This window comes from Mobula hypostoma, chromosome 3 (genome assembly GCF_963921235.1).
Source record: "Mobula hypostoma chromosome 3, sMobHyp1.1, whole genome shotgun sequence".
Lineage (NCBI taxonomy): Eukaryota > Metazoa > Chordata > Chondrichthyes > Myliobatiformes > Myliobatidae > Mobula > Mobula hypostoma.
Window position 1 is genome coordinate 157076231 of NC_086099.1, and position 21860 is coordinate 157098090.

Here is a 21860-nt window from a genome sequence, read left to right on the forward strand (position 1 = left end):
AGAAATGTTCATTTAAACTGATTGCATACTACAGTATTTTCTTGGTATCTCAAATAACAAATAAAACATACCAAAGCATAACCACCTAAGGTTGTGTAATTGACTGGCTTCTAACTCTACCTCTAGTTAGATTTAGTCTTGACATATGTAAGAGGAAGATTCCATCTTCTTCTGTTAATATACATATAATTTGTATCTGTAAAAATATTCTACATTAGTGCCATTTTTGACGAACACTAAAATTGCCTTCAACAATTTTCACTATTCTATATTGGGGATCAAATCAACTTTGAAGTCAAATGATTCTAAGAGTAGAGATTATGAGTGTAACGCTCAGCTATATTGGCTCGTATTTCTCTCGGGGAAACCCCGTCCTCCGCTCACCTTGTCTCCTGGTTATGTCGGTTGCTGTACAACTGCCACCTGATTCGGCGTCAAACATCAATCATCAGCCAGCACACAATGTACGTTTTACCAATTACACTTCATAGGTATTACTAAGCCTATGAGAGTAATAGAAGTTCAATACAAAAAAAAGGAATGGAGAAGGCGCCAGACTTATCAAAGTTCAATTCTTCGTGCACACGTTGGAGCTTGGGGACCTCTTCGGGACCACTCTGACCCCTTCGACTCGCAGCTCGGGACCACCCGGAGTGATCAACCTGAGTCTTCCCACACGTCCGTCGTCCTCACGGTCTCTCCTCCAACTCCCCGCCAAAAGCCCCTGGTTCCCAGCCATATGAGACAGCATATCACCCCAAGAAAGAATAGCATGGACACCCATTGGTTCATAGTACTCTGCTATCTGTTATAACCCAAGCAAAGTGCTAGCTGGAGACTTTCTCAGCATTTAACATAACAGAGAAGCCATTTTGATTAACATACGCAGTAATATAAAAGAAGAAACCCCTTACATGAGTTATTTCAATTTGTAATGAGATTTTGTCTCCTTGGTTAAATAATTTCATAATAATAAGATTTGTACATTTTCTAATTTTCATTTCATGTCTTCGTGTGACCAGGATGTGTGCAAACAAATCAATGTCAGCTTCCTGTGCTGGGCCAACATCCCCATCTCGAGACTCCAATTACACTCAGCGTGCTCTGCTGAGTAGGCTGTGTTCTCTGCAAGGCTGGGCACTGGACTGCTGCAACTGACACTTTACCCTGAGCTCACTGACTGCAAGATTTTACCAGTATGACAGAAAAAAAAAGATTTAGTGATGTTCTCAAAGACTCCTGGAAAAATTGCAGCATCTTCACTGATGTGGAAACACCTGGGCCAATACTCCTTTTAAAAAAGAAAGAGAAGCATTTGTGATGGCATTGAGACCACAAGTCCCTTTGTCAGGAGCATTCCCACTGTTATAAGATTACTGAACGGTTCCCTGGTACAATAAGATGGACCATCTTCCTCATTCTCACTTTACACCTTCCTGTCTACCTGCATTGCACTTTCTGTGTAATACTTCCTTATGTATTCCGTTATTGACTTATCTTGTACTGTCACAACGTACTATTGTGATTAATTGATAGGTCTGGTATGCAAGAAAAGTTTTTCCACTGAACCTTAGTACATGTGACCAAAACAAACCCATTTACCCGTTCTACCAACCTTAATGCCATCTAACACTTCTTGCCCCATTTGTGACAGAATCTGCAGAGCCCACAACCAACCATCTCAGAACACGTGGAAATGAAAAAAAGCAAGTTATCCTTGACTTCGAGGATTACTGAGAATGAGCCTCTTTAACTCTCCTTATTCTGGTTTTCAGCAGTGCCATGATTCTCTTCTTTGTTATCAGTTCCCACTATAGTATTTCCGCTCCCTTTTTAACTCTTTAAGCTTCAAACTGTCTTTTATAGCCTTCTGAATATCTCTCTAATAGCAGCAGTGCCTTCAGTTGCCATGCTCTGCAATTCTTCCTTAAAGCTCCCCAGCTTTTCACTTTACTCTTTTGTGGTGCTTCTTGAGACAAGTAATCTGCCTATTATCTCCGTGTGTGTCTTGATCTCAGTATTTTGTTTATTGCTGCTCCTGTGTAAAAAGCCATTTTTAGATATGTTGAAACGATATTGTTGTCTTATCCCCAAAGGGTATATTTGATATGTCCTTCTTGGTGTGGTTTGTTATTTTATTTCTTATTACTAGATCTCAATGCTTATTGTAAGTTCACAGCTGTTGATTACTTATTATGACGTTGTTAAGCAATTAGCCTTCGACATTAGGTCGGTTATTATGTATATTCATTCATTTGTTAGAAGTGCATGTTAGAAGTTGAAGGAATTTCAATCAATATTTGAATCTGCCTTTTGTCAGAATGCTGGGAAGTACTGTCTTTGAACATGGCTCTTTACACACTGTAACATGTTGGTGAATAATACAATAGCCTTCAACTACAGCTATGCTGGGACTGGAGTTATCTATCTGTCCAGCTTAAGAAAATGGGGAAAACTCTGCAGTGAGGGCAGAATAATATTTTCGATCTCCTTTTGAATTTGCCCAAAAATCTGTTGACTTGCAGAAGCTGCCAAGGCATCAGTGACTTGGAGATGATCTCTAGTGCAAATTCAAACAAAAAAGGGATAATGTGTATGGCAAGTGTTGGGGGATTGTGGGAGCCTATTTAGAATTGTGTACAAAAATCCAGAGGATACAGGATTGCAGCGTTTGTATCTTCCCATTGCACTCAGCTTTTGGCTTTGAGCTGCTCTGTTGCACTGACTCGAGGTCTTTTTGTTGGGAGTAGAATTATCAGTTCTGGAATGTGATTGTATGGCACACTGCATTTTCCTGCATCTGTGAGCTGATGGGTAATCCTGCTGGTTGCTTCTTCCTTCCCTCACCCCAATCATCTTTCCCAGCCACCACTAAAGGCACCAGTGTAACACCTGTGTTCCGCTTGTCTTATCTCGTATGACCGGTCGCTGCTCTCTTTATGAGAAAAATCAAATTACATAGTACTGCACTAGGTGCTCGTAGGTCATCAGAAGTTCTAGGTATCGGAAGGAGGCAGTGAATAGAAAACACACTTCTGGAGGTAAGTTTATACAAGATATACAAAATATTTACAAGTGTAAGAATAATTAAAAATTCTAGCATTCTGTTCGGTTCCAAAGCTCAGATATCAACAAAAACCAAATTCCTGTTTAGTTAGAATCAGTGATATTCACTAGAATAACCTTTGTTACTCCAATTTCTCTAATTAGATCTAGTGTTATTCCCTGTTTAAAGTTTTACAGATTAACCTTTCCATTTTTTAAAAAAATTCCCTAGTTAGTTAGTTAGTTAGTTAGTGAGAAAACTCATTGAATTCCTATTTTTAAATCTTATGGTTAACTTTAGTTTCAGTTCCAGTCAGTATGTCTACAAATTCAAGTTCCAAAATTATATATCTATATAGCTTAACTCCTTTCATGACAATTCTCCATCACAACTTTTAAACAAAGTAAATCTCGTTCAGTAACTTAGTTCAGTCTTTGCAGTTCGTGCAGAAAATCAAATTGATTTGAAAATCAACCCTTTGAAAGAAAATAAACTTATACATCCAACTGTATTAAATCCTGTACACCATTAAACATTTCATTCCCCCACTCGTTCTTCACCTTGGGTGGCTCGCCATCTTGTTTCTTGGTTCATTGGATGAAATAGTTGATCAGCCACGGAAAGTCCATTCTCAATACTTACACAAAAAAAACCTGACCAGATCCCTTGGTGTGATTTAACAAAACTAATTCCCGGTTACCCAGTTGAGATTTTGGACACCTGTCTCTGCTGAAAGTGCCTCATTACAGCTGCTGCTTGTTATAGCTGTAGCTTCAGTAGATCTTTTATCGATATTGTCTCTCCTCCAGAGGTTTCACCCTGAGGTTTTCGAGTAAATAGAGTAGAGATGCTCTCTATTAATTCCACTTTTAACAGTTTATAACTTTAGTTTCTAATAGTTTGCTGTGTTTCTCTTGCTTTCCCATACTGCATCAGCCACACCTTGTTATTGCATATTTTTTTCTTCCAAGTTCTCTTATTTTTTAAAAATTCGATCAACTTCGTTTTCATCTCTCCACAGGTGGAGCTTTCTAACATTACATCTTTGGGTTGAACTAACCTGGGTTACACTAAGATCCATGCCTTTGCACTTGATGTTGCCTCATAAGCACATACTTGGCTGGAACCTGTGGCAAGAAGAGCGTTTAATCAGCTGAAATTCTCACATAAGAAAATAAGAGATCAGTTAGGCTAAATAGTTTGCATCATTGCTGTGAATTCAATGTCTCTCTGGTTTGCAGGAGTGTACAAAATAATGGGAAAGCAGTCTGAGCACCTTGCTCAGTAAACAAGGCTTATCGATCTTGTACATGGCCCTACCCACCCATTATATTCAATATTGCATTCCACAGATGGCCTTGGCTGCAAAGCACCCAGTTGATTGAGCTGCTGCCCTTTTTAAAGACTATTTAGTCACAAAGTAAGAGTACATATTTTGCCATGGATAGCTCTTTGCTTTGTGTGTGGGTAAAGATTAGATTTTGTGTGTCAAGCCTCAATGAATGACCACATCTACTGTTTTTAGTGACAGAACTGTGCTCCTTGTTTGCTCACCTTTCCAGTAGTAGTACTGTATCTGGAAAGGAATCTGGGAGGAAGTTTGGTAACTAACACAGCCACTAGAGGGGGCTGTTAGTAAATAGGCAAACGTTCCTTGGGTGCAGCTTTTAGCTCAGCAAGACTTTGAGAGCTTGTTCCTGTTTAGCTGCTTGTTCTCTGCAGCTGCTTAGAGGATGCTGAGCAGTTTCAGGGTCTGAAGAACACCACAATTACGAAGGATGCTTTTAACAGAATGCTGAAATCTTAATGGTCTTAGTTGTTCTCTACCTTCTATCTGTCAAACGAACTTCATTGTTTGAACCTGGACCAAAGGTAAGTTGAGTCATGATTGTATCTGCCCTTCCAGAAACTCAGGGACAGCAAGAGTGTTTAAGGAATGCTGCTGGTCAGACTTAAATCTGGTACTTTAGTTCGAATGATTTCAGATGTACTCTTTGACACAGTGCCTTATTAAAATAATAGAGTAAGGCATCTGATCTCCCCTTTGTGAGTTCTTGCAAATGCCTTGATCTTGAGTGACCTTATTTGCTAAATTATAGCAGTCTCGTGTTCAACAAAGTAAATCATGTTGAAGTTGAGCTGTAAACGATTTACTTGTGGGTTTTTTCCCTGAACAAAGCATTATCAATCACTGCATGTTTATGTCCTTTTAGGAGCAGGTATTTTTCATAGCCTGAAGGCCAGGTTTAGCGAGCTTTTGTTAATGAGAAATAAGCTGCCCCCTGGTATAGAGGCTGTCTGACTGTGCTTCCTTGAGTCTGATTTTTATCTGTTTGCCCTCAGTTCAGTATTTAGCGATAACAGAAATGTACTTTGAATTGTTGGGTTTAAAGCTCTTCTTGGCTTAAGTGACTGATTCAATCTGATAAAGTGGCATACAGGTGTGAGCAACCTGCTTGTAATTCTGCGATTGGCAGTGATCTTTTTGTCGAAAAATACAATCACAAGAAAGGAAATTAAACTAAAGAACCAGATTTCTACAGGTCTGTTAAACATGTGTGTTCCATTAAATGTGATGGGCGAAAAATGAGTGCATTTTGGAATGCATTCCTCTGAAACTTTGTGGAGGAAAAAGATAATAAGGTATTGTTTATAGAGCAGAGGTTTGGGACTGATCTTATATTCCCATGTGTACTTATTTTTTTCTAGGTCATATCTTACAGTTAAGTGCTTCATTGCCCTGAAATGCAATATTACTGTATACGCTCGATGAGCAAAGAACAGGTAAATTATTTTGAAAATAACTTTTCTGAAAATTACTTTGACTAGTTATTCACTCCTTAAGAAGTAATAGTTGATCTTCCTTGTGTAAAAACCTTGGAGCTAGCTTCCACATGCTCTTTCTGGTACTGCTGTTGGAATGCTTTAAGCTGAAACTACATGTTTCATCTTGCTCTAGACTACAAAGCATTCAGCTGTGTGTATTCCTAACTTGTTTTCTCAGCAACAATCTCACAGGAAGGGTCTATATCCAGTTTAATTAGTAACAGGCAGAAAAATCGCATACAAGCTTGTGTGTCTTGTGAGCTGACAAAAGACAGTGAAAATTTCAGCAAAGGAATATGTTTCAAGAGAGCGGCAGAATGTTTTCAGAATAAATTACTGGATTCAATGTATCCTTAAAATTTGCCCTCTTTGTAATTTTGATGCTATAAAATTAGTAAGCCAGCCTGTTGCACTGCTGTGTGTGTGTTCTGTGTGCGACACGCATTACCAGCGCAACAGTTTGTTGTATTTATATGAAGAGTTGCACTGCCTTTGCAATGGAAAGTAAATTTATGAATCGTTTTACTTTTCTTCAATTGATAGGTCGGTTATTAACTGCAGCAAGTAACCGTATTGAGTTTAAATGGTTGCGTGAGGAGTTGCATGTACAAAGTTATTTATTTTTGGTCCCAGGAAAATCGTGTCAAGTAGCCTTCAGCAGATAAATCATTCTGCAACTCTGGATAATAATCATTGTGATATTCTTCTGAGTCGAAGACTCAGTTTTTCACAAAATTTATAGACTAAAAAAATCACAGTTTGGTCATCACTGTTAAAGAGTTTGATTAAGAATATTGCTCATGTTAATACATACTTGAATGGTGCTTTCGGTTTTTTTTGCCTACCAGCCTTTCTAAAGTCTCCACAAAACCCATCTCTCTGAGCAAACTGCTGGTTGTGGACTTCTTTTCAGCTTCCATTTCCACTTATTCACTTGGATCTTTCAGGGTTTTTTCGTGACTAAGGCATTGTTGTATGAGTTGAAGTACATGATTTAAAAAAATACCTAGTCTAAAGCTTCTGAAATAGGAATTGGAAAAGTGGTCAATTATCTTTAGTTGGTTGGTAAAGCATTTGTAAATCACAGGGGGAGGAATTCAAACACCAAAGGAGAGAAGGAAGCAGTTGTGATCAAAGTTTAAAGAGTGTGATTTTTTTATATTCGTTTTGCTTAGTAGTATATCTGCTATAACCTTATTTATTACATTTTAGCTATGCAACATAACAGTTTTCTTAAAATACAAACATGTGTGCAACCATTTAAAGAGAAACATTGTGGATACTGTCTATTTCTTGTATGGCCTGAGGCACAGCATTCTGTTCTGGTGTCCTGTGTGGTCTAGCATTGCTGTGAGGCACTGCTGATGAGTGACAGTCTGGCAGTGATCCATTTATTTACTCTGCAATCTTTCTAAAACAAAACATATACATTTTTTTTATATGGACAATGACCAATGATTGTTTTAATTAGCTGTTTGCATATTACTGGACCTAATAGGCTCCTGCTGAAGTAAAACAGAAGTTAGGGACAAGGGTTGGGCTTGAGTGGAATATGTTGTTCCTGTTAAGAAAGTACCTTTTGTACCAGAAAACAAAAAGCAACAGTATACAAAGATGTGCTTTGTCCACGGACTTTGCACTTGCGTTCTGTATCAATGAGAAATAATTTTTAATTTTTTTCATTGCAATATTCATGATTATTAATAGGTAAACCCATTAATGCTCCTTTTGACTATAATCAGTAACTAATCAGTGCAATGGATAGCACATACAATTAGTACAAGTTAAGTATAACTCATGCCTGTTTGTCAATCGTGGAACTGCATACTGAAATAGCAAGTACTCAAGTGTATAGACCACTGTAATGTGCGATATTCAACCCCAAGTTCCTCTGTTGTGTTCAGAGAGAAAGTTCATAATCTTGTACAAGTTTTTGGAGACAGTCTTGGAGAGGGTAGAGTTTCTGGAGACAAACTGTCCCTGGAAAAAGGCTGCTCAAAATGCAGAACTAACCCTGGAGTTGTATGGATCACTGTTCTGTCAGAAATAATTACCAGCTCAATGAGAGTGTCCCTCTGTGCACTCTGCTCATCCTGAACCCGAGCTTCCTTCCCAAACACCACTCCTCACACCATTACCGTTGTTCATATGTACTTCATATGATCAGACATCCCACCTCTCCCGGAAGTTCCGGGAGTCTCCCGCATATTAATAGTGGCTCCCTGATGCCCGCAAACTATATACAATATCACGGAAATCAATTTTTTTGAGAGCGAGCGAGAGAAAGCAAGGGAAAGTGCGAGAGCGACCACGAGAGAGCAAGCGAGAGTGCGCCATGGCAGAGTGTTCCAAAAAAAGAAAATGTAAAACGCATGTCACCCCAGACTACCCTAAATAGTACCCCTGCCTAATAGGGGTAAAAAATAATGACAGTGTTGCTCACTGCACTGTTTGCAACAGTGACTTTTCTATTGTCCATGGTGGGTTAAAATGTAAAAGACACGTTGAGGTGAGTTTAACAGGTGTCATTCGTTCATTAGCATAGCTAATGTTAGTTAAACTAGCTGGCTAGCGGCTAAGGAGCTACTCTATTGCAAACATCCCACCTCTCCCGGAAGTTCCGGGAGTCTCCTGCAAATTGACGGTGCTGCCTCCCTGAAATGAGTTTTTGCAGGGTGGGATGCCTGTATGATGGACCAGCTGGAAGTTCCAGTGGTTACTGAGGGGAAAGGGGACACACTTGGAGGAGTGAAAGGCTGAACGGAGAAGGGGCAGAAAGGAGTCTGAGTCATGCAGATAGTCAAAAGGTGAAGAGAGTCGGGTTTTGAGGGTGGCGAGGTCTGGAAACTGGAAGAGGCAAGTGAATTGAAAGGTAATGTAGAAAGTGAATTGAACTGGGAAAGCAAGAACAAAGGAACTTTGGCAGTGAAATTTAGCAGCTGGATGCATGAAATTGGTTCAGAGGATGGAATGTGTACTTGTTCATCATCCCACTGTGTCTTCAATGACAGGACTGGCAAACAAAAATGCTGACATTGCAGTATTAATGGACTGAATGCACCTTGATATGTGCCATCATATCTAGGTAATTACTGTGCATACATGCACATTTGCTTTGCATATGTGCAGCTGCTCAAAGTGTAGTGCAGCAACGCAAACCAAGTTGTGTGCTTGCTGGATTTGACACAAAATTTGGTTGCCCTATCCTGTACTTAACTAGAACTCCTCTGTTTGAAGAACCTCTTGTGCATTGCTTTCCTTTTCGAGATGCAGCATAGTGGTAACCTCTGCTTCTTTCATTCATTAAATTCACAAGCAACACAAAAGGCTTCAATGAGAAAGCACAGCTACTGCTGATGGACAGCATGTGTGATGAAGGTGACAATGTCCTGCTGCATTCTCTCATTTTTTCAGTGCTGTACTGTTCAATAGTGTGAAATTAAGCTGTTATATTCAAGCCGTCGTAATTAATAGTGGCTTTTGGTGATTCCCTTTCAGGGGTTTCATTTCTAAAGCAAAACCATCCAATTAGTGCGCTCCAGTATTATCACATGACATTTATATGTATTTCATCTCCTCTAAAATATTTCCCCCTGTTTTTAAAGCTGCTGTCAAATACAGACAGGTATGGGTCATTCAACACTTCAAACCTTTTCTGTAAGTTTGATTTGAATGTTTTGATTTGTATAATCTGCCTTTTCTTCCATTTGATAACCATAATTCCAATTGATACATCATCCATAGACTTCCTGAGGTGACAATTTGACGTTGTGAGTTCCCTTCCCTGAGTTCACCCACAACTGGTATAATCATTTAAGGATTTTGTCTGTTTGCTCTGGATCTTCACAATGGAGAACTGAACTTTTTATTTTAGTTCTGCCTTATTGGAGCCGTTTAACTTCATTATCAAATAGATTGTCTGCTAATTTTCTACCCTTTATAATCAGGGAATATCCCATTTATCTTTTAATAAGGATTGATATTTTCTTCAGTACTTTCCAATGTAGGAACATCTGTTTCAGAAAAAGAATAATCAGAAATGATTTTTTTTAGTTTATATATGCTGAGAACAAGTTTTCATCCTCCTCATCCCATTATCCTGCTTTAAATTTGTCTCTTTGACAACTTTTATGCTATTATCTCTGAATGTGATTTGATATTAATTTTTGTTTAATACCACACCACAGGATGCTTCAGAATGCATTACTAAGTTAGAAAGTGCTCTGTGAATTTTAGTATTTACTTTTGAAGAGCCAAGCACCCCACAGGTTTGTTGAATAATCTTAAGTGCATTAAATGCATTTTATTCTTTTAAAATAGCAATTTATTTTGCAGGTTATTTTCTCTGTAACCTCAAATGCAGTTGTTGATTATTTTTCCCCAAAAGAAATTGTCGATATAAACTGAGAATTAAAAAAAATCTTCTATGGGTTCAAAGGATGCAGCATGATAAATATCTGACAATCTTTACAGAAACAATTAAGCATTTATTTTAATTTTGATACCTTTTAATGTATCGGTTGTGGATCTCTCAATTGTGACATTGCATGTTCGTGGAGGCATTTCAGAACTGCAATTTATGATCCCTTTGTTTTTAGAAACATAGAAACCCTACAGCAGAAAACAGGCCCTTCGGCCCACAAAGTTGTGCCAAACATGTCCCTACCTTAGAAATTACTAGGCTTACCCATAGCCCTCTAGTTTTCTAAGCTCTATGAACCTATCCAAGAGTCTCTTAAAAGACCCTATCGTATCCGCCTCCACTACTGTTGCTAGCAGCCCATTCCACGCACTCACCACTCTCTGAGTAAAAAACTTACCCCTAACATCTCCTCTGTATCTACTCCCCAGCACCTTAAACCTGTGTCCTCTTGTGGCAACTACTTCAGCCCTGGGAAAAAGCCTCTGACTTATCCACGCAATCTTATAGTTCAGACTTAAAAAACATGGTTATGCACCAAAGAAAACTAGGTTTAGAAAGTTTTTGAATAAGATTAAATATCACTTCACCCTTGCCCTTTAAAGAGTACGTTATGTTACAAAGGTAAATTGGACTAATCTTCCAAATATAGATCAATAAATAATCAAACTACACATTGGAATGAAACAGCATCCAATTATTTTAATCACTCTGAATTGATCTTAGCTTGTGGAGGCTTTATCATGTGTAACAAAGCTTCTTTCAGTTGTTTTGACTATGGGCAGATCTAATACATCAGTGTTTTAAGGAAGAAGGACTTGAGCAGCTTACAGATTCTAAATATGAGAAGGAGGCAACACTTAGAAAACTTGATCTACCTCAGACGAATTTTGATGACTTGATTATTCATTGCCTCCTGATCTTACATTTTATTTGACTTAAATTTTTTAAATTTTGTGAATGAAGAACAGAATTTGCTCTCTGTTGCCTGCGATAAAGTTGTGACGTACAGTTGCAAGAAAAAGTATGTGAACTTCTGGGGTAATGCTTTCTACAAAAGCTTTTTGGAGTCAGGTGTTCCATTCGATGAGATGAGATTGCAGATGTGGGTTGTAGAGATGCCCTGCCCTATAAAAAGGCACGCAAAGTCAGGTTACTGACAGAACTTGTTCTTCTCAATAAAGATCTGTTTATGTGAACCATGTCTCGATCAAAACAACTTTCAGGTGAGCCAAGAAGAAGAATTGTAGAGACCTACGAAGCTGGAAAAGGCTACAGAAACATTTTTAAAGACTTGAGTGTTCCACAGAAAGAGAAATTGTCTACAAATAGAGGAAATATGGTGTTGTTGCTACTCTTCCTAGGAGTGGGTGTCTTGCAAAGATCACACCAAAAACACAACGTGTAATGCTGAAATAGGTGAAAAGGAACCAAAGGATAACAGCTAAAGACCTGCAGAAATCTCTAGGACTTGCTGAAGTCTCTGTTCATGTATCTACTTTCAGAAAAACACTGAATAAGAATGGTGATCATGGAAACCACTGCTCTCCAAAAAATATGTTGCTGCATGTATCAAGTTTGCAAAAGACCACCTGGATGTTCCATAATGCTTTGTGGCAATGTTCTGCAGACAGATGAAACAAAAGTTGAACATTCTGGCAGAAGTACACACCGCTATGCTGGAGGGAAAAGGGCACTGCACACCAAAACCTAAACCTCATCCCAACTGTGGAGCATGTTGGAAGGAACCAGTATGGTTTGGGGCTGCTTTGCTGCCTCAGGACCTGGACGGTTCACAATCATTAGGAGAACAATGAATTCAAATTTGTATCAAGATGCTTCACAGGAGAATGTCAGGGTAGTGGTCCGTCACCTGAAGCTTAATAGAAGTTGTAAAATGCACTAAGGCAATGATCTGAAACACAAGAATAAATCAACAACAGAATGGTTTAAAGAGAATAAAGTTCATATATTGGAATGGCCAAGTCAGAGTCCAGACATTAACCCAATTGAGATGCTATGGCATGACCTGAAGAGAGCTGTTCATACAATGTATCTCAGGAATATCGATGAACTGAACAATTTTGTATGTTCAGTGGTCTAACATTCCTCCTTGCCATTGTGCAAGTCTGATCAGCAGCTACAGGAAACATTTTGTGGAGCTTGTTGTTGCTAAAGGAGGTTCTACAAGTTATTAAGTACAAGGGTACATGTACTTTTTCCAGCCTGGACTATGAATGTTTAAACAATGTGTTCAATAAAGACCTGAAATGTACAATTGTTTGCGTGTTATTAGTTGAGACAGATGTGATTGTCTATTTTTATGACTTAGATGAAGATCAGACCACATTTTATGAATAATGAGTGCAGAAAACCAGGTAACTGCAAAGGGTTTACAAACTTTTTCTTGCTACTGCAGCAGTTTGTGTAGATTATTACCCTGCATTTCCATTCAACATGGAATCACGAGTAATGGTTTTTACCTCATAATGGTACGGTCCAGCACATCATATTAAATCATTTTGCTTCATGTGTTCCTTCTTTATTTTATTTCTATTAAGCCTTGTGTTTAGTAGTTACTATAGTGTGTTGTGTAGTTCTAGGAAGGGATCTGCCATTCACTTATCACACCAAGAGCAATTACAGTCTCTGAGAATTGAGAGGAAACTGGAGCAAACCCACCCAGAGAAAACGCACACAGTCACAGGGAGATTGTGCAAGCTGCACACACACAACAGCCGAGCTCTGTATTGAATCTGGGCCTCTGGTGTTTTGAGGCAGCTCAACTAGCTATGCCACTATGGCACCCTATTTGTTTATGAGTCTCTGTTGGCCTGGCTGAGGTAGAGTAGAAAAGAATTCATTCTCAGTTTATTCCTTGCTGAAATCTATCTATCTGTTTGTTAATTCATTCATTGATATAGGATTACTCTGGATGTTCCACATACCATCCCCAAAGTTTCAGGCCTGGCAGCTGCTGTGGAAGACACCTTGGCAGGTCTTGTCGTGGTTCTTTTGGAATGCCATTATGGTGGAAGGAGTGAATTTTAAAGTTGCTAGGTTATGTCCACCTTTTTTTTCCACAATTAACTCAAAGCATCATAAGTATATGATGTGCACTGGTAGCCCAGGCAAACATATATTCCATCTTGACCTGACTTGTAAGTGGTGGTAAAGCTTTGAGTTATTACAGAATTCCCAGTTTTAGGTTTGTTCTTGACGATTCATTCAACTGACAAGTATAATCTCTAAAGTTTGTAACTTGCAAGATGTGTTACAAGTCTTTTTTCTCAACTTGTTTGGTTATTAGTAGGACTAATATGATGCTGAAGTAAATTTGTTCCTCATGATGTATCAAGACTTTTTTTTTACTAAACTGCCCAGCACACACAATTGTAGTTAATATATGGAAGTAATCTATACCAATTATTTTGAAATAATGAGAAATTAATGATTTTAAAAATAATGGTTTAATATTGAAATTGGGCTTGACTTGGAATTTTTCATACAACTGAATTACGAGAAACTGAGATTTTGATTAAACTGGTGAAGATGGGGTTTAAGTCATAGTCATACTTTATTGATCCCGGGGGAAAATTGGTTTTCGTTACAGTTGCACCATAAATGATATATAGTATTAAAACCATAAATAGTTAAATAGTAATATGTAAATTATGCCAGGAAATAAGTCCAGGACCAGCCTATTGGCTCAGGGTGTCTGACCCTCCAAGAGAGGAGTTGTAAAGTTTGATGGCCACAGGCAGGAATGACTTCCTATGACGCTCTGTGTTGCATCTCGGCGGAATGAGAATAGCATTACTAGTAAGGGTACATAGGCTGAGCAGATGTATTTATGGGATGTACTTTGGTAATACCACGATTTAGAATATCACTCCATCCTCAGCTTCCAAAGAGAACATTGAATTGGCTTAAATGAATTGCTTGAATCTATGACATCTCTTGCATTCAAATATTAACATGCAGATATATATGTTGAGCACTTAACTTTCAGTATAATGTAATATTAAGATTCTCTCAGTAGGAGTATTACACATTTTACATAAAAGAATACTCAGTATTTGAATTGTATTTGGAGAACTTTACAAGCTTACATCTCTTCCATGAAGTCATGATGGTGGTAAAATTAGTCATAGAAACATAGAAACATAGAAAATAGGTGCAGGAGTAGGCCATTCGGCCCTTCGAGCCTGCACTGCCATTTATTATGATCATGGCTGATCATCCAACTCAGAACCCCGCCCCAGCCTTCCCTCCATACCCCCTGACCCCGTAGCCACAAGGACCATATCTAACTCCCTCTTAAATATAGCCAATGAACTGGCCTCAACTGTTTCCTGTGGCAGAGAATTCCACAGATTCACCACTCTCTGTGTGAAGAAGTTTTTCTTAATCTCGGTCCTAAAAGGCTTCCCCTCTATCCTCAAACTGTGGCCCCTCGTTCTGGACTTCCCCAACATCGGGAACAATCTTCCTGCATCTAGCCTGTCCAATCCCTTTAGGATCTTATACGTTTCAATCAGATCCCCCCTCAATCTTCTAAATTCCAACGAGTACAAGCCCAGTTCATCCAGTCTTTCTTCATATGAAAGTCCTGCCATCCCAGGAATCAATCTGGTGAACCTTCTTTGTACTCCCTCTATGGCAAGGATGTCTTTCCTCAGATTAGGGGACCAAAACTGCACACAATACTCCAGGTGTGGTCTCACCAAGGCCTTGTACAACTGCAGTAGTACCTCCCTGCTCCTGTACTCGAATCCTCTCACTGGATTTCGCATCAAGTGCGGTCTGATGTTCCACCCCCTGAATATGTTGGCACTAGAGAGCTAAATTGGGCTATTGACATTAACGCTAATATGGTAAATAAAGAAAAGGTACAAGTCCTCTGGCAAAGTGTTCAAGAACCAGAATAAGCATGTTCCGGGCACGGCTGGCAGTGTCCTCCACACACAAACATGTGACTTGAAGGGAGTTGACTGGCATGGAGAATACAATATATACTTAGTATTGCTCATGAATGTGCATTGTGGAGGCCAAGTCAGGGCATGGAGTGATATGGGCGAAGGCAGGAGATTGGAGCTGACAGGGGAAATGGATCAGACATGATGAAATGACAGAGCACATTCGATGGGCCAAATATTCTAATTCTGCTCCTATGTCTTATGGTCCTGATGTTAAAATACAAATATGTTATAGTTTTAATCTGTAAAATAGAATTACCTTTGTCGGAACACCATTCCAACATAACCATCAGCAGCATGGAAAAATGTAAACAATTGTGGCAGCTAGAAAATAATGGTAGATGTTAATTATCAGGGTGTGGTGCCTTCTGAGAACATTTTTAAATAATCATGTTCACTGGTTACATCTGCTCAATTTCAATGTGTTGTAAGAATGCTGGAGGGGGAATAATTTTATCCTAAGTAGATTATTACATTTCTTCTATCTGTGTATGCTGCCTGTTGCAGCTTGTAACTCTGGTCATAACTCCTCCCATCCATAAGAAAGCTTATAGTCTGCATTCTGATTAAAGGAATAAGGTTGTTCCTTTTTGCCTACAGAAAGGAGTTATTACCAGTTTGAGCATACACGCCATTTATTGAAAGTACCATGGGTTGAGATCCCTGTTGTCAACCAGGTGTGAAAGACCATGCGTGTTGGAAGATTAGCTTTTAATGCTTATAGATGTACTCAGCATTTAGCTGCTCTGCCTCTTAACCACAAGTACTTTGGATGTGGCTTGTGCACACAGAAGATACATTTTGTCATTGGCAAATTCATAGATGGTCTTTGAGTTGTACCTGGTCACAGTCATTTGTGTAGAGAAAGTAGAGCAGCAGGTTATGTTTGCATCCTTGAAGTCAGCGAGGAGGAGGTGTTATTTCCAATCTGCATGGACCGTGTTCTCCCACTGAGGGAGTCATGGATCCAGTTACAGAGGAAGGTACAAAGGCCCAGGTTTAGAAGCTTGTTGATTAGTACTGAGATGGTGTTGAATGCTGAGCTTTAATCAATAAGCAGAAGCCTGGTGTTGGTATTGCTGGTCCAAAGCTGGTTGGAGAGCCAGTGAGATTACATCTGCCACAACAGGTCTACAGCAGTGGGTAAATTGCAACTTTTATCAGAAAAAAAAGAAAACAATCTTGTTTTAAGTGACAGAGGGGATGGTGAGCAATGGTTAGGACAAGGGTAATATCTTACAGGAGTGGGGCCAGGGGTTGTTCATGTGATTCTGAAGTTTATTGAGTTGTTATGGTTAATAAGGTAAGGGTTTCATGAGGGTAGATAGTGAAAACACATAAAAGTATATGTGGGGGAAAAAATCCAAATAGTTACTGAGTACAAGGCCAAAAGGAGAATGTTGAAAATGCCTGGCAGAGCTGGCTGTGTCTATGGAGAGAAAAACTCGATTTATTGCAATTGGAAAATCTTCCATCAGAGTTGGCCAGTTTCTGATACAGAAAGATAAAGTTAGTTAAATTCAAAATTGAAAGCAGATGGATGCAACTTGCCCAGATGGAAAAAGAAAGGATGATCCTCCAGCTTAAACTGGATCTTGAGCAACAGTACAGGAGGCTGTGGACAGATGAGCCAGATTGTGGGGTGGGATACAGAATTGAATTGCCCAGCAGAAGATCAGTGTTACAGAAAAGGAGTCTGGTCCATGGCATTCAATCATATGCTTTTACTTTCTCCGGTATAAAAGAGACCATATTTTGGCATCAAATGAAAATTACTACATTGGAAGAAATGCAAGTGAATTGCTGTTTCACCTAGAAGGACTGGTCATATTTGACATCTGAAAAATAAAGTACAGAATTTGCCTTGAAGCAGCTGAGGCAACTGCTATGCAAAGTAAAAAATGAATGTTATTTCCTCCTTCATCTTAGACCTTGGCATTTGTTAATTCAGGTTCAGCACAAGTCCTGACGACAGCGGTTGAAATAGTGGAGTCATAATGTAAAGCTTGGATTCCATCTGAGAGCGAGTTGTTGCCAAACAGACTACGTTGCCAGTTGAAAGATATAAATGACTGGAAGAGGGTGAAAACAAAGTCAGTCATGGAACTTGATCAAGGACAAACATTTGCCTTGGAAACGTGGCATTAACTATGTGGACTGACATCCCCTCCCCCACCCCCATCACCTTAAAATTATACCCTCTTGTGTTAGCCATGGCCATTGTTTGGGTAATTAGGCATGTGGCAAGGGTCAATAAAAAGAAGTTAGGTTTAAGTGGAGTAACCATTGTGGGGGCAACCATTGTGTGAATGAGACAGAATTTGAGTTGGGAACTGAGGCTTTTGCAAGAAGAGTCAGGGGCTAGTTTGAGGTTCCTGTCAAGTTTCACTGCCTGTCTTTGTTTGTCCTTAGCTGGAGTAGTGAGAATGGATCTCAATTCAGTGGTGTGCAAGATGTGGGAGATCTGGGAAACCGCCAGTCTCCCTGATTGTCATATCTGTGAGAAGTGCATCTGGGTGCAGCTCCCGACAACTGCGTTAGGGAAGTAGAGCTGGAGCTGGGTGACCATTGGGTTTTTCAGGAGGTAATGGATGTGAGCTGCAGGGAGATGGTCACGCCTAACTTGTAGGAGGCAGGTAGATGGGTGACTGTCAGGAGAGGGAAAGGGAATTGGCAGATAGTGCATAGTACCGCGTTGGCCTTTTATACTGCTTTGGGTACTGGTATGGGAGGTGAGGTCTAAGGAGGGAAGCCACAGTGACCAGGTGATAGTAGCTTAAATATTGAGGGGAACAGACAGAATATTTTGTGGGCGTGAAAGAGACTCCTGGACGGTATATTGTCTCCCAGCTGCCAGGGTCAGGGACATCTCAGATCACAATACAGCATTCTGAAAGGGAACTGTGAGCAGTCAGCCGTGATACATATTGGTACTGATACTATAGGTAGTAAAAGAAATGAAGAGAGAATATAAACTGCTCAGTAGGAAGCTGAAAAGCAGAACCACAAGGGTAGTAATTGCTGGATTGCTGCCTGTGCCATGCTCCAGACTAGGCTGATATGGTAATTTGTGGCTGAATAATTGGTGTAGAGAGTAGGATTTCAGATTTGGGGATTATTGGGATCTCTGCAGGGAAGGTATGACCTGTACAAAAAGGATGGATCACACCTGTACCTGAGGTGCTGGGTGGCGGGGGTCGCAATACCGTTTCCTTGTGGGCTGGGCTTCTGGATGTTCTGGGGTTTAGATGTTTCAACAGGACAGGGAGGGAGGTAAAAGAGGAGGGGGAATGGCATTGCTAATCGGGGATAGTATCATAGCTGTAGAAAGGGAGGACATCATGGAGGGACTGTCTACTGAGTGTGTGGGTGGAAGTCAGAGCTACAGACACCTGCTCCCCAGCAGCAACAGAGTCACTGAGGAGCAGGATGGTTCAAAAATAACAGGGTTGTTGTATAGGTGACTTCAACATCCCTAATATTGATTGGCACCTCCTTGGTGCAAGAGGTTTATATGGGGCAAATTTCTTGGGTGTGGCCAGGAAGGAGTCACTCATCTCAATGCTGAATTGACTCCACCACCTATGGACTCACTTTCAAGGACTCTAAAACTTATTATTTACTTAGTTGTATTTACCATTTTCTATTATTTGCATGATTTGTCTTTTGCACTTCGGTTGCTTTTGTTATTTAGAGTTTTCCATAAAGTATGTTGTATTTCTTTATTTTCCTGTAGATGCATGCAAGAAAACAAACCTCAAGGTAGTGTATGGTGACATATACATACTTTGATAAATTTACTTTGAATTTTATAGGCCAGTGAGTCTTGTATCACTGGTGAGCAAACTATTTGAGCAGATTCTTAGAGACAGGATTTACAAACATTTCAGGAAGCAAGGTCTGATTAGGGAAAGTCAGCATAGCTTTTTGTGGGGCAGTTGTGATCTCATGAGCCAGATTGAATTCTGTGAGGAAGTTACAGAATAAATTGATGAATGTAGAGCAATGGATGTAGTGTACATTGATTTTAATAAGGCATTTGACAGGAGGCATGACATCCAGGCAAACTTGGCTGCATGGATTCAGAATTGGTTTGCTTACAGAGACCAGAGTGTGATCGTAGATGGAGCTTACTTGGCCTGGATGTCGAGGACAAGTTGTGTTCCATAGGGATCTGTTCTTGGTTCTTTGCTGTTTGTGATTTTTATAAATGTCTTGGACGAGGAAGTGGAAGGGTGGGTTAGCAGGTTCAGTCTGGGGAGGTAGGAAGTGATGCACTTTGGAAGGTCAAACTTGAAGGCAGAGTATAAAGTTGGCAGTAGGATGTGTACCATTGTGGAGGAACAGTAGCATCCATAGATCTCTTAAAGTTGCTGCCCAGGCTGATAGGGTGGATAAGAAAACATATGGAGAGTTGAACTTTATTAGTCAGGGGATTGAGTTTAAGAGCCGTGAGGTAATGTTGTAGCTCTATAAAACTCTGGTTAGACAACACTTAGAGTATTGTATTTGGTTCTGGTCATCTCATTTTTGGAAGGATGTGGAAGTTTTGAAACAATCCAGAGGAGATTTACTGGGATGCTGCATGAATCAGAGAGCATGTCTTATGAGGACAGGTTGAACAAGCTAGGTTTATTTGGAATGAAGGGGGATGAGAGATGGCAAAGGTGAATACAAAGGGCAGTATTTTAAGGTGATTGGAGGAAAGTACAGGGAGAAGTCTGAAGGTTTTTCCACAGAAGGTGTGGAATGCACTGCTAGTGGTGATGGTAGAGGCAGATAGATTAATAAACCGCTGGCCTGCTGAACACTGGTGCCATCTAGTCAAAACATTTTACTTTTGCCATTTTGTCCATTGGTTGTTTTGACTGCCTAACATTGTTTACTTGTGTTGTGAGTTGTGGTTTGTGTTTGTCTGATATGAAACAAACACAACCACACCTGCCATTTTGGTAAGTAATCTTCCAAAAAATCATAATCTAACAAGAATTTCTTAAATTAAAAAAATGTTAGAACAGATTAAAAATTTGTTTTGATAAAATTGTTTGCATGACTAGTTATTTTATTAAAATTATAAATGTTTTGACTTGGTAAATTTTTCAAATAATTTATTATTTTTAGTATTCTCAAATAACAATAATTATAAATATCCTTAGGATTTTGAAAAGAAAAGCAGAGAGTTAAATGTTTTGAAGAACAAAGCTTGTACAAAATTTAAGGCAGAATGGCTTTTGCAACTCACAGAATATGAACTACCATCTTTGCATGAAAACAAAAAAATAAAAATTGGCAATATTTTTACATATAAGGATACTGGGGATGTTGTATGCACCATTTGTGCGGAAGTGAAAGTTGGGTGGGGGCGAGTTCCGTGGTGGATAAAAGGGGATGAATGGAAGTTACTTAAAAAGACATTTTAACCAGAGAATTCATAGAGATGCAGTTACCAAACAATACAACCAGAAGAAATGTGGAATTTTGCACGTATTAACTGAAACTTTAAAAGAGCGTGAAGAAAGTGTGAAATAAGATGTGCGGAAAAAGTCTAACTCTGATATGGTCAAAGTGTAATGGATAACTTTATCTAAGTATTAAAATTAATGCTTCTATGCATTCCATGCAAGAAATTCTTGCACCTGGTCAAATATGTAAATATACTGGAGTGTTGGCTCAGCAAGTACTAAACGCATTAATTTGTTGAATACATCAGCTTTCTGCTTCAGATACTGACGATGGAAGAATTGCTGAAATCTGCTTTCCATCCATAAATGCTGACAAAAGTACAGACATCTCTGTAGAAAATGTTAATTTTGTAGTTTAAGTTTCGATCGGAAAATGAAGCCTCCTGTAAGACTGTGTGGGTATTTTGAAACTAACTGCATGTGACAGTATCAGTATTGTTGAAGCAATAAAACTTTTTTTTATAACAACAAATCTTGATATTTGAAAAGATGGTGATATGTGCATCAGACAGGGTAAATGTTATGCTTGGTAAAAATAATGGCATAACCGCTGAGAAATGAAGCATCTTAGCAACCTTGTGTTGCACCCAGAGACAACCTGGTATTTGACAAATTTAAAAAATTATTAATTATGCAGCGGATAGAAACACTGCTACATAGAGTGTTTACAGTGTTCAATAGGTCACCAGTTAAAAAAGGAAAGCTGGAAGAATTAGCTAATGTGACAAAATGTGATGTTGTGTCACTCAGATAACTCAATGAAGTAAGATGGCTGTCATGACATTTTTCCATTACTGCTTTAATGAGGAATCACTACATTTTAATCCAGTGTTGCAAAGAGCAAGTTAATGAATGTAACGGTCCAATCAGTAACTACTCCCTGAAGATTTTGACCAATTCAGAATATCGTTGTTTTAAAAGATCTGGCATCTCTGTAAAACCTTCAGAAAACCTGTTTTTGATACAATTGAAGCACTGCAGTATGCAAAAGCAAAAATTAACAAGTTGTGGTCACAGTATCTTGGTGACATCGTTTATTGTAGTGACAAAGTGAAAGATCTGCTTGCATCTATAAGTATTGACGTCAATACTGCACTTATTCGATTCATTCCACATGTGTGTAGTCA

At 39.2% G+C, this 21860-nt stretch overlaps 1 protein-coding gene across 7 annotated transcripts in view; it reads left to right on the plus strand.

Moving 5' to 3' along the window:
- Positions 1-21860, plus strand: part of LOC134344347 (tensin-3-like) — a 453918-nt gene that overhangs the window by 104910 nt on the left and 327148 nt on the right. The window contains exons 1-2 of one of the 7 annotated variants that reach the window (XM_063043982.1): positions 4783-4918; positions 5756-5830. The exons of 4 other annotated variants lie outside the window; for them this stretch is intronic. In XM_063043982.1, coding sequence (XP_062900052.1) covers positions 5792-5830 — 39 coding nt within the window. In that variant the 5' untranslated portion in view covers positions 4783-4918; positions 5756-5791. Of the gene's footprint in view, positions 1-4718; positions 4919-5512; positions 5590-5755; positions 5831-21860 lie in introns of those variants that run through there. 2 more of the 7 variants (XM_063043983.1, XM_063043981.1) reach the window with 2 other exon arrangements.